This window comes from Coregonus clupeaformis, chromosome 28, assembly GCF_020615455.1.
Source record: "Coregonus clupeaformis isolate EN_2021a chromosome 28, ASM2061545v1, whole genome shotgun sequence".
Lineage (NCBI taxonomy): Eukaryota > Metazoa > Chordata > Actinopteri > Salmoniformes > Salmonidae > Coregonus > Coregonus clupeaformis.
Genome location: NC_059219.1, coordinates 26,181,855 through 26,194,678, shown reverse-complemented (window position 1 = coordinate 26,194,678; position 12,824 = coordinate 26,181,855). Strand labels below are relative to the sequence as shown.

General features: G+C 44.6%; 1 protein-coding gene across 1 annotated transcript; it reads right to left on the bottom strand.

Annotated features, from left to right (window-relative positions):
- Positions 1–2,049: 2,049 nt before the first annotated feature.
- LOC121543391 (coatomer subunit gamma-2-like) lies at positions 2,050–12,746 on the bottom strand. The gene is made up of 21 exons (XM_041853215.2): positions 12,643–12,746; positions 10,247–10,380; positions 10,087–10,158; positions 9,627–9,782; positions 9,365–9,457; positions 9,169–9,255; positions 8,788–8,945; positions 8,172–8,305; positions 7,927–7,994; positions 7,603–7,791; positions 6,973–7,068; positions 6,473–6,716; positions 6,030–6,105; positions 5,818–5,921; positions 5,447–5,641; positions 4,907–5,088; positions 4,477–4,606; positions 4,087–4,184; positions 3,770–3,908; positions 2,811–2,909; positions 2,050–2,604 (listed from the first exon to the last, which is right to left on the bottom strand). Exons 1-21 carry the CDS (start codon positions 12,677–12,679, stop codon positions 2,474–2,476), a joined length of 2,622 nt encoding a protein of 873 aa, XP_041709149.2. The 5' UTR covers positions 12,680–12,746; the 3' UTR covers positions 2,050–2,473.
- Between the last annotated feature and the right edge of the window lie 78 nt (positions 12,747–12,824).

Below are 12,824 nucleotides of genomic sequence, written 5' to 3'. Positions count from 1 at the left end.
GCCAGTTGGTGCTTGTGTGAGTGATTATCATAGAGCCGTCACAATTATATTTGTTTTAGTATTTTAAAAGGAAAGAGAAGACACAATCAGACGTTGATAATAATGCAGGAAAGTACTACACAGTTTGTAATAATTATTCAGGTGTCCACCAGGTCAATTTCTAGAAGAGGCCTAGTTGTTATTGAATATTAACTTTATTGCTAAGTGAACAGCAGAACAAAATTATGTTGCATCCCTCTCACAAATGTAATAGAAAAAGGCTTTAAAACGTAATAACATCAGTTAATTATGTACATCACAGGTTAAAAGCAGTTACTAGACATAGTTTGTGTGTATATACACACTGTCTGTCTGTCTGTCTGTCTGTCTGTCTGTCTGTCTATATATATATATAAGTCACTGGTTGTGTGTTGAGGGGGAATTACAGTGAGTTAAGAAGTCTGATTGCAAGTTATCAAATTAAACTTTATTTTTTTGGACCCAGGGCCTCAATTCCCTCTTTGTGTGGGGACAGCGCATCTGACGAGCAGCAACAGCCCATCAAGCGACGGAGGATGCTGGGACCAGGAGAACAACAGAGGTTGGCTATAGAGGTAAGTTGTGATGTAATTGTCAGTGTTTCCCACCTAGAACTTTTTTTCAGGCCTGGTAGTATGTAGCCAAACCCTGAACAATCAGCACCTTGGTAATCATATACTTGAGTTGGACATAGGCATGTGTCAGTCAGGATCACTTGCATCAAAATAGCTTAATTGCAAATTAAAGCTGATGATGTATCTTTACAGGTATGTGATACCATCCTGAGTCATGCCAAAGAGAGGTTCTCCTTCACCCAGCACCTCATCAGCGCAACACTATTGCACGGAGAGTTGTTCCCACAACACAGTGTGAAGTTCCCGATACAGCGCTTGAAACAACCGTGGAGGCGTACCCCATGTTGAACAAGGCCAAGCTCAAAACCAAACTGTCCCTCATCTATGAGAACAGTGAGTTCAAGGCTTGTAGTGGTGCAGTGCCCCTGTACCAGTTCTTCATGGAGAACAACCTTCAGAGCACTTTCACAGAGACTGCCAGCCTCCTCAAGATCCTCATCACCACACCCATGACAACTGCTGAGTCAGAAAGGTGCTTCTCTACACTGAAAAGGATCAAGACCTTCCTGAGAAACAGCATGACACAGGATCGCCTGAACGCTCTGGCCATGCTCTCCATGGAGAAGAAACTTGTCAGGGACATTCCTGACTTTAATCAAAGGGTCATTGAGAGGTTTGCCACTCAGAAGGACAGACGGGCAAAATTCCTGTACAAATAAGATGACAGACACACACACACAGAGCAGCTCTGGCCGCATGTTTCTTTGTATATAGTTGACCTTAGCATAAAAAATCCAGTTATATATGGTACTCTAGAAAGTCTTAATAGTGTCTTTGCTAATATTACTGTATATATGTTGTTTTGTATCAATTAATTGTTGCAGTTCTGGAGCACATTAACAATTAGTCACATTTAGTATGATCATAAAATACTGTATGCTATTCTTCCAGTCAAAGGTTTGAGTTCATCCACTTGATATCCATTTCTATATTATACATCCTTTCATACAGTGTAAGATTTCCTATAAACTTTATAATAATTTCATGTTATTGTCCACTTTCCACTCTGTTCTGACAGCATGCCTGTTGCGTTGCCTGTTTACTACCAATGGTGAAAAGTTCACTTTAAATGCAAATGAAAGGCTTGGGTTTGTGTAATATGTTTTTGTGTAAGAATGCCTCAACTTTTTAATATTGGCATTAAATAATTACTGAATGTTTCACTGAGCACTGCTGTCCTGCAGTTTGTGTTAAAATATATCGCGATGGTTACAGGAAAAAAAAGTATGGCACAGCCCCACCGAGAATATTTTTCACCAGCCGCCACTGATTTTGATATTTCTACATTCTGTGTATGGAGGAAATGCAGCACTGACTAAGAAAAGTAAACTTTCCTTGAAATAAAATTAGTTTTCCAAAAAGCTTGTGTAACAATAATTAAGTCCACAAAACACAGTCATTTTGTACTTCCTTGGTCAACATTTAATAGATTTGATAGATCATTATAGTGGAAATATAGTGACGCTAGCCTGGTCCCAGATCTGTTTGTGCTGCCTTGCCAACTCCTATGAATGACCATTGGAGTTGGCTATAAAGCACCAACTGATCTGGGGCCAGTCTACACAATGAGTTGTGTGTTGAAGGATGCCAGTAGTACACACCTCTCACCATAACGTATTCCATCTCAACAAACAGGCTACCCTACAACACAACAAGAAGACACATTCAAACGACAAAGCAGGGGAGAAGGACATTGCGTGGAGAATATTGTGAATTGGGAAAAAGTGGACAAAACAATTAGAATATGCCATTGAATTCGGAGCTTCTTCTTTGTTGGATTGGCACGTGGCCTGTTGGTGAACAGGCCTCGCTGGCGCCCTCTAGCCCACGGAGGCTAGGATGATGTCAACAACCGTCTCGTCAGAGCTGCGAACCGTCACCTGCATAGTGACACCATCGGCCAGGGCCAGGCGCGAGCGCACCAGCACGTCATGACCCCCCCGGAACACACCTGGAGGAAGAGGAGGGACATTGAAACTGTAATTCATACTAAGGACCAATGGGAGGCTTGCATCCACCACAAGCTGCCGTGTCAAGGTTGGGAACTGCTCTTAACATATTTACGGTAATAAAGGGTACAGAATGAGCCTACAATACACTTCACATAGCAAAACAATTCATTCAAATCAAGATAACATAAATAAATAAAATACCCACCGGCAAGGAAGAGGATGTGTGAGTTCTTGTTTTCAGGGACCTTGTCTGAACGCTCGCAGGGCTGCATGCCCAGGAAACTGATGATGTTACCAACAGCCTCTACAGAGACAACAGGGAACAGAGAGGTCTCTTGAATGACCAGAGAGTCAGGACACCCGTTTTAACATCCATTCCGAAAGACAGCACCCTACGCAGGACAATGTCCCCAAATGTAATCAAGATTTCAAATTATTATGTTTTAGTCAAATATTATATCTGTTTAGGCTTCTTGAAGTCAATTTGAAGTCTAAAAATATTTGGTTTATTATGTTCTGGCCTCCCGGCAATCCGCTCAAGAAAAAATTGGCCCGCGGCTGAATCTAGTTGATGATCCCTGCTCTACAGAGAGACGTTACCTACCAACGGCCTCTACAGAGAGACGTTACCTACCAACGGCCTCTACAGAGAGACGTTACCTACCAACGGCCTCTACAGAGAGACGTTACCTACCAACGGCCTCTACAGAGACAACTGGGAGATTTTACTCAACACACTGTAGCCCCCTAGATACAACCTGCCTTCAAATGTGCTTGTGTCCAAAGACACATATTACTCACACTGCCTTAAATATGTAGTTGTGTCATAAGATAAATATTATCAACAAAGATCATTTAATGTGAAGTCAGTTCCCCAACTCCAGACCTGGGTTAAATACATAGGTCAAATACTGTCACGAGGCCAGTTCCATTGGGTTGTATTTAAAGACTTATGGTTAGAAATAGCCCATTTGATGCCTCACAAACAAGCTCAAAAAGGCTTTAGGTGAGTCACAATGGAAAGAGAAAAGTATGGAGAAAAAAATACAATTGTTAATAATTATATTTCTATGTATGGGAACCACTGCTCTAAAACATCTCACAAAATGTACACTGCTTCAATTTTGGGGTGATAAATCCAAAGATCCCGATTGAAATAATTACCATCTAGCGTTCTGACGGAGGCCAGGGCGAACGTCTCCTCCTTCTCAAAGTCGTCTCCCACCTCGTCCCAGGCTGCGGCGAAGTTGGGCTTCAACACCTTCTGGATGTGGTCTGCTACAGTCACCTCCAAGTCCTCCAGCTGACACACACACACGGGGGGAGAGGGGAGGAGAGCAGAGAAGGTAGAAAAAGAGAAGGAGTGAATAGAGTTTCGGCAATTGACGGTAAACGAGATGTATGAAGGGTTCTTTGAAATTATTTTTTTGATAAATGGGTTTTTAGAGATTTTAAAAATAGGTTTTCTATTGAGCTCATACCACATATTCGTCATCGTAACCGTCGTCATCGGGCTCTCCTGTGTTGGGGTCACAGTCTTTCACCAGGTACTTCAGAGTACAGCTGAACGTACAGGACACTGGGGAGCACAGAGCACATTCAATATGACATACACATATGGTGCATACATTACATGACTAGGCCTATGTGATGTAAATAACAGTGTCCTTAGTGTTTGAAGAAGGCCAGCAGATAACTGCATTTTTCTCTCAATGGAAAACCCACGTGTTTTGATCTTGGTTAGGTGCTACATGATCCCCATTCAGATCCTTCTGGGGTTTTTTTGGGAGAAATCCAGGGTTTTAACCGAGTGACATGAAAATAGCTTATTTCTCTTTCTCCCACACACAGAGGTTTAATAATAAAGTAACCTGCGGTGGGGTCATCTTCAGGCAGTCTGACCAGGCTGTAGCAGGAGCCAGGCTGGCTGTAGGGCAGGTTAGCAGCAGGGACATAGTGGAGAACCTCGTAGGCCTCCGACGGCTCCATCTGAACCATAACCTGAAGGACAACAACCCAGTGGACTTAGACTTAATACATTTCTAATCATTTTAGATATATTTTGTCCTGTGTCTTAACGTCAGTGTTGTAGAGTTTAATGTGAGCCACCAAAGACACTTTTCTTTCTACTGTACTATCAATCGAATGGACAATAAAGCTTTATGAATTGAATACAAACTGCTCAAAGCTATCTACACTGTAAGGAGGGATTTGGGGTGATTTTGCACCAAACTAGATCTCCACACCTTGGCAAGGAGACGTGAATTTCCTCATTCACACCAGTCACCAGCGTAACCCTACCTTCTGCAGGAGCTGGTCATTGAGCGTGTTGGTGCAGTCGAACTGGAACACCATGTGTCTGGCGAAGGTGTGCTTGACGCAGCGCACCACATACTCAGTCTCCGCCTCTGTCAGCTGCACCGCCTCCGACGTCTTGAAGAGAGGACCCAGGCCCTGGAACTCTGGAATGGCTGCCAGTTGTTCTGTTGAGAGGGGAAGGAGAGATTAGAGGAGAGGTTAGAGGGAGAGATTTGAGGAGAGGCCCAGTTCCAAATCCACCCCTAGTCCTAACTACTTAAATATTAAAGCTGCCCTGAAGTTGTCACAATACCAGTATCCCAACTACTGCTACTATGATCCTTGGTTTTCCATGGCTAATAACTTGAAGCACACTGAATTATATCGTTCATTAAGAACGTGTTTCATGTCAAATATTGTGTGCTATAGCTTGGAAAAGAAATGTGACTGGATGTTTTTACTCAAGAAATTCAGACCAAATGTTTTGTTTCCTTGTGATAACACCATGTCTTGCCATGATAGTTTCAAGTAAGGTGACTGTACCCTGGTAGATGTCTTGGCGCGTCGGGCCTGGTTTCTCTGGCAGCTTGCTAGTGGCGACAGCAGTGAATTCTGTCTTCTGCTCTGTGATAGGTGTGTTGGCCAGGGGAACAGACTTCATATCGAAGGGCTTCTCTGTGGGCTCCAGGGTGTACTGATGGAGGGACTTCTCCAGACCTGGGACAGACACCGACAGACCTGAGGGGAGGAGACACACGGTTCAATAATGGAAATAAATGTATTCATTTTGAGGTTCGATTGAAAAATGTTTCTCAGCATGTGTCGATTCACAACCGTACTTTCTGAATTATACCAGACATGTCCACATGTTTTAGTGCTTTCAAGGTCAAACTAGGAGCGCAGTGGGTTCTCACCGTTGAATATGTAGCCAGCGTTGAGGGCTTTCTGCTTCTGCTGCAGAACGTTCATGTAGAAGGTGGCTCTGTCCCTCACCTCGTCATCACTGTCCATCATACACCTAGAAACCCACAGGATACGTCAACACACTTAGAGTAGTAACCACACACTGCATAGCAACCAGGAAATGGATCAGTATGACAGGGAGCCAATGAAAGGCTGTCTCTACCTCTGCATCAGGACTAGCACACTGGGGAGAAGGTCATCATTCTGGGCTCCAAACTTAGCCAGAGCACTGACCGCAGCTAGAGGGAGGAGAAAGGAGCTAGGCTTAGTTATTACACAATGCGTAGAAACAAAAACGTGGTAACTCAAATTAGTTTAAACCCTTCATGATTAACAGTGAGTTTCTGTTGAAAAGCCAGGCGCAAATACGATTTGCCTACGTACTCTGTTTGGTATTATTTTCATATTAGTGAATTGAACCTTTCATGGTTGGTGATGTCACCAGTTAACAATGGAGCTAATCCCAACAGATTTATCAGAACTACCATTCACGTGGCACCCAGACACACAACTGTCTCTCAAACACACACGCTATTGACAACTCCAGGCCAGCAGGGGTTTCCGGTAGAAACGTCAACTTAAAACACACACTCGCCCGTTTCTCACCGGCTCTGACGGCCTCACTCTCCAGCACCACGCGGTTGAAGATGAAGCGGATGTACTTGGATGGCGAGGGCGTGCGCGGGCCCTCCTTGCCCAGCAGGTGGAGGATCTTGGTGGCCAGCACCGTGTGCTCACAGTCCTCGATGAACTCACACAGGTGGGCCAGCCCCGTCTCCTTGCTCTCTGGGTTCTCCTCAATGATGCTGATGATGCAGTCCACGATGGCCCGCTTGTACTCAAAGCCACCCTGAGAGAGGGGAGGCATAGTTTAAATGGTTTATGTGTCAGGGACAGTCGTATAATAAATCAGTAACTGAGTGGTCAAATCAATGTAAATGTGCCAGAGTTAGCCAAAGAGCTCTTTATTGTCTGTAGTCCATAGATGGGCTTCATATGTCAGTGTAAAGGGCATAAATGTGCTAAAATAGGTTATTGTCCTACACATCAGTGAAAAAAGACATTAGGCTACTTTTGGTGTGTTCGAGTCAGTGTTTTCAACTCACGTCATCTCGGAGCATGTTGGACAGGAAGTTCATCATGACGCTGTGCTTTCTGGGATACTTCTGACACAGGGCACTGATGGCCTGCACAACTACCACCTGAAACACACACACCCAGCAGTCAGATGATAGGACCACACCCAGATGATAGGACCACACCCAGATGATAGGACCACACCCAGATGATAGGACCACACCCAGATGATAGGACCACACCCAGCAGTCAGATGATAGGACCGCACCCAGCAGTCAGATGATAGGACCACACCCAGCAGTCAGATGATAGGACCACACCCAGCAGTCAGATGATAGGACCACACCCAGATGATAGGACCACACCCAGCAGTCAGATGATAGGACTTCCCTTTGGTGAAGAAATACCCTCGTTTGGAAATAGATTAAAGCATTGTTTAAAATATCCAGAATGATGCTATAGACTATAGTATAACTTACTACAAAGATTGTTTTGGGGGAGGGGGGATTACATATTCAGTGTATTCTAATTGATTTATCCAACCATTTAAATTCCTAAATTATTCAACTAGAGTATTGCAGAGGGGGAAAAAACAAGAGCATATCATTGAGGAGAAACTACACATTAAAACTGAAACAGAAACACATCCTCCTCCTCACCTTGAACTCGTCAGAGATCTCAGAGACAAAGGAGGAGATCTGCTTCATGAGGCGGTCCACACTGCTCTCGCTGCCCGTCTTCAGCAGTGTGGTGATGGCCAGCGTGGCGATGCTACGGTTCGAGTCCGTGATCAGGTTCTCCAGGTCCAGGTTGCAAGCAGTCACCGCCGACGGGTGCTTCATTGCCACCTGGTGGACAAACGGGGAAATGCAGTTGTAAATACAGTACACTCAATCTAAAACATATCCTTCATCTGCATGATATAGCCTACATTGCTATTGGTAATTCAGAGTAATGAAGAGCATGGAGAAGTGGAGACCAACCTTGTTGAGGGTCCTGACGGCTGCGTATCTCAGGGATGCTTTGGGAGAGCTGCAGAACAGCTGCAGGACTGGAGAGAAACACATTAACAGACAGTCAAGTTGTAAAACCAGAGGTACTAGGATCATAGGATACTACAACCTCACAAATATCTATGTCTACAGGTAGCTAGCCACATGTGGACACCAGAAAGCAAGGTGTAATTACCAAACTGTCTGTAATAGATAAGAGAGAGAGGGAGACTCACCAGAGACAGCAGGGGCCAGCTCTCTGGCTGTACAGCTGGGCATGTGAACTATGGCTGAGGCTGCCTCGTACACCACCATCTCATGCTTGTTCCTCAGACAGCTCTCAATGAAGTCAAACAGGGGACTGTCGTGTCTGCAAACAGAAAAATAGCATACCATTTTTATTACAATGCCACACACAGGAAGAGAAAAATATACCAATATGTTTATAAAGTAAAATGTGACACTGTATTCTGTGTCCTCCACTGCCATGTGTATGTGAACATGTAATGCATGATGACACTATACAGATCCCTTCCCCCCCTTGTGTTCAATAAAAACAATACATACCAATGAAAGGGAACATTAGACACCAACCCACTGTTTTACCCCTACCCATGGAAATAGAAGAAATAGAAAACCCATTCAAGTAAACGGTCCATGACAGTGCTTATCTGCCCTCCCTCAGTCTATGTGACAGTGGTTCCATGGTGCTACCTACCCTTCCTCAAGCTTTGATTATTTGTAATCAGCTGTGTAGTGCTAGGGCAAAAACCAAAACATGCACCGGTGGGGCCCAGGACAGAGTTATGAAAACCCTGGTCTATGTGACAGTCCTTCCATGGTGCTACCTACCCTGCCTCGGTCTCCTCCAACAGCTTGCTGGCGATACGGATGAGCATGCAGTAGGCGAAGGGGGACTTGAGGCCAGACTTGGTGAACTTGTTGAGCATCTTGGATACGGCCAGTCGGTCATTCTTCCTCAGGTGGTACAGCAGGCCCAGGGCGTGGTACTGGGGGGTGAGGGGGTCACAGTGGAAGAGATTATCTTTCAACTTATCCGGGTCATGTTCATTAGGGAACAACATATCAAAACCTTTTTCAGTGTATTTCGTATTGAAAGAGTAAAGATAGAACCTCCCCGTTTGACTGTTTTCTTCTGCTTGGTGCCTAATGAACATGTTATCAACAGTGTGTGAGCGGTGTGTGTACGCAGTGTTTGTGTGGGTAACCCACCTGGACCATGATGTTGTCACTGGACGCTGCCTCCTGTGCCTCATTCACCCAGCGCTTCACCACGTCGTAGCTCATCTTAACCATGTGCTAAAGACACACAGGAACAACAAACTACATTACCCACAAAGCAATGGGAGTACTTACAGACGACACAGTCACCTTGAGACATCCAGGCGCTGTGTGGCTAATTTCTTACCAGAGAGGAGACCAGGGCAGAGCTGGACACACTGGGCACTTTGTCAACGATGGCCTGTTTCATGTATCTCTCAATGGCCTGCAGCATGGTGGTCTGTGGGACGGAGTTACAAAGTGGGGCTTCAGTTTATTGACCAAAAAGCATAGGTTCAGTCCAATGACAATAACAATGTAAGCTGGATGTAAAAAATGTAATAAAAAATGCTGTTCAGCTATCAGAATGGAGACAGAAAGAAAACAGAGAGACAGACAGAGAAACTGACATCAGTGATCCTGCAGAGAGCTCTGATGGCGGGTCCTCTGTACACATCCTCCTTGCCAGTCATGTCCTTGGTCAGGCTGCTGGTGACAATGATGACATCCTCAGAGATGTTGGCCATTTCCTTGATGGTCAGGTAGCACATCCTTCTCAGGGTTTGCTGAAGGAATACAAAGAAACATTTTCAAAAAGCAGATAACACTATACAAAAACACTATGCGCCACATTTCTCTACAATATGTCAATTACAACACTACTCATTGAATACTAATTTAACGGCACTAGCTGGACCTGTCTGAAGTTAGTTTGTGTGAGTTTATGTCATCATGTATGGTACATGTTGTGGTATGTTCTGTCGATAATGTTGTTTAATTGTTTTCTTGTATGATCAGCAATAATTCCCCTTCTGGGATGAGTAAATTGTATTGAAATCAATTAAACCCAAAACAAAAATGTAGCCTCACATCATTGGACTGGAAGAGCCTGGTCATTGCGAAGAAGGCCTCAGTCGCCTCCGTAGTTCCAAAGTGCTCCCCCTGGACAGAACATAAAAAAGTGTTTTGTTAATATCAAAGGGTATACATGCAAAACAACTGGTTTGCAAGTAATGGATTTGTTTCTCACCTGGTTGAGCAGGTAAATTATCTTGGTGAGGATGTGAAGACATCTTCTGGGGTTGATCGGCGTCTCGTTGAAGATACGAGCCTCCTGCAACACTGCACTCTTTTCAAGATGCTGGAAAGGGTTAGAGCCACTTCCTAATTTTGCAGCGAAGAGAAAAAACAGCCACATTAAGACATAATTGGATTGTCAAACTACACTGCTCAAAAAAATAAAGGGAACATTAAAGTAACACATCCTAGATCTGAATGAATGAATGAAAAAATACTTTTTTCTTTACATAGTTGAATGTGCTGACAACAAAATCACACAAAAATTATCAATGGAAATCAAATGTATCAACCCATGGAGGTCTGGATTTGGAGTCACCCTCAAAATTAAAGTGGAAAACCACACTACAGGCTGATCCAACTTTGATGTAATGTCCTTAAAACAAGTCAAAATGAGGCTCAGTAGTGTGTGTGGCCTCCACGTGCCTGTATGACCTCCCTACAACGCCTGGGCATGCTCCTGATGAGGTGGCGGATGGTCTCCTGAGGGATCTCCTCCCAGACCTGGACTAAAGCATCCGCCAACTCCTGGACAGTCTGTGGTGCAACGTGGCGTTGGTGGATGGAGCGAGACATGATGTCCCAGATGTGCTCAATTGGATTCAGGTCTGGGAACGGGCGGGCCAGTCCATAGCATCAATGCCTTCCTCTTGCAGGAACTGCTGACACACTCCAGCCACATGAGGTCTAGCATTGTCTTGTATTAGGAGGAACCCAGGGCCAACCGCACCAGCATATGGTCTCACAAGGGGTCTGAGGATCTCATCTCGGTACCTAATGGCAGTCAGGCTACTTCTTGCGAGCACATGGAGGGTTGTGCGGCCCCCCAAAGAAATGCCACCCCACACCATGACTGACCCACCGCCAAACCGGTCATGCTGGAGGATGTTGCAGGCAGCAGAACGTTCTCCACGGCGTCTCCAGACTCTGTCACGTCTGTCACATGTGCTCAGTGTGAACCTGCTTTCATCTGTGAAGAGCACAGCGCGCCAGTGGCGAATTTGCCAATCTTGGTGTTCTCTGGCAAATGCCAAACGTCCTGCACGGTGTTGGGCTGTAAGCACAACCCCCACCTGTGGACGTCGGGCCCTCATACCACCCTCATGGAGTCTGTTTCTGACCGTTTGAGCAGACACATGCACATTTGTGGCCTGCTGGAGGTCATTTTGCAGGGCTCTGGCAGTGCTCCTCCTGCTCCTCCTTGCAGTCCTGTCCTGCTGCTGGGTTGTTGCCCTCCTACGGCCTCCTCCACGTCTCCTGATGTACTGGCCTGTCTCCTGGTAGCGCCTCCATGCTCTGGACACTACGCTGACAGACACAGCAAACCTTCTTGCCACAGCTCGCATTGATGTGCCATCCTGGATGAGCTGCACTACCTGAGCCACTTGTGTGGGTTGTAGACTCTGTCTCATGCTACCACTAGAGTGAAAGCACCGCCAGCATTCAAAAGTGACCAAAACATCAGCCAGGAAGCATAGGAACTGAGAAGTGGTCTGTGGTCACCACCTGCAAAACCAGTCCTTTATTGGGGGTGTCTTGCTAATTGCCTATAATTTCCACCTGTTGTCTATTCCATTTGCACAACAGCATGTGACATTTATTGTCAATCAGTGTTGCTTCCTAAGTGGACAGTTTGATTTCACAGAAGTGTGATTGACTTGGAGTTACATTGTGTTGTTTAAGTGTTCCCTTTATTTATTTTAGCCGTGTATAAAGATAGTTTATAAAAACTAACTAGGTAGCTTCGCTTGCTATGCGTCATTACTATAGTGTTGAATGTGATTCTCGTAACTTCCTAACGTAGGTAGCTGAAATCTCATCTTGCTATGGTCATCAAGCTTGAGTGAGCAAGACAACATTGACAGTTTTTAAATTAACTAAATTAGCTATCTAACCAACTACAGGGATACGGTACATTGGATAGACACATGTAGCTAACTAGGTTTTGAATATATTATCAACAATTCCACGGCACAGCCAAAGAAGAATAAGTGTATGTTTGACTTGGCGCAGTTAGTTAACTTAGTCTTCACTTCATAACCAATTAACGTTAGTTTAGCTCGTTTGCAAGCTAATTTGACAGATAGAGACGCTTTAAACTAGATAGCAGGCAATTGGCATATCTGCTCAACAAATAGACACATGTAGCTAGTGTGATCAACAAATAGACACGTCCATTTGATTTTTTTTTTATCCACCAAACGAAGACAAATTTAGGCTAGGTAGTTACCTAGATGTTAGCTAGCCAGCTGGCTAGTATTCTGTCAGCGGTAGCTAGTTGGCAAAAAAAAAAAACGCTACCTATTTCAAAGTAGCTATATTAACTTCTTTACATTTAATATATCTTACCAGACTCTTCGTCCTTCTTGTCAAATTTCTTTATCATTGTTACGGAATGTTTGTGGATCAGTGTGGTTGGTGCTGTACAGCCTCACAACAGACGACTAGTCACTTCCACGTCGCCAAATACAACCTTCCTGTCTGTGTGCCCATGTCGACGGATATGACGTCAAATGTCATGATTTGCAGTG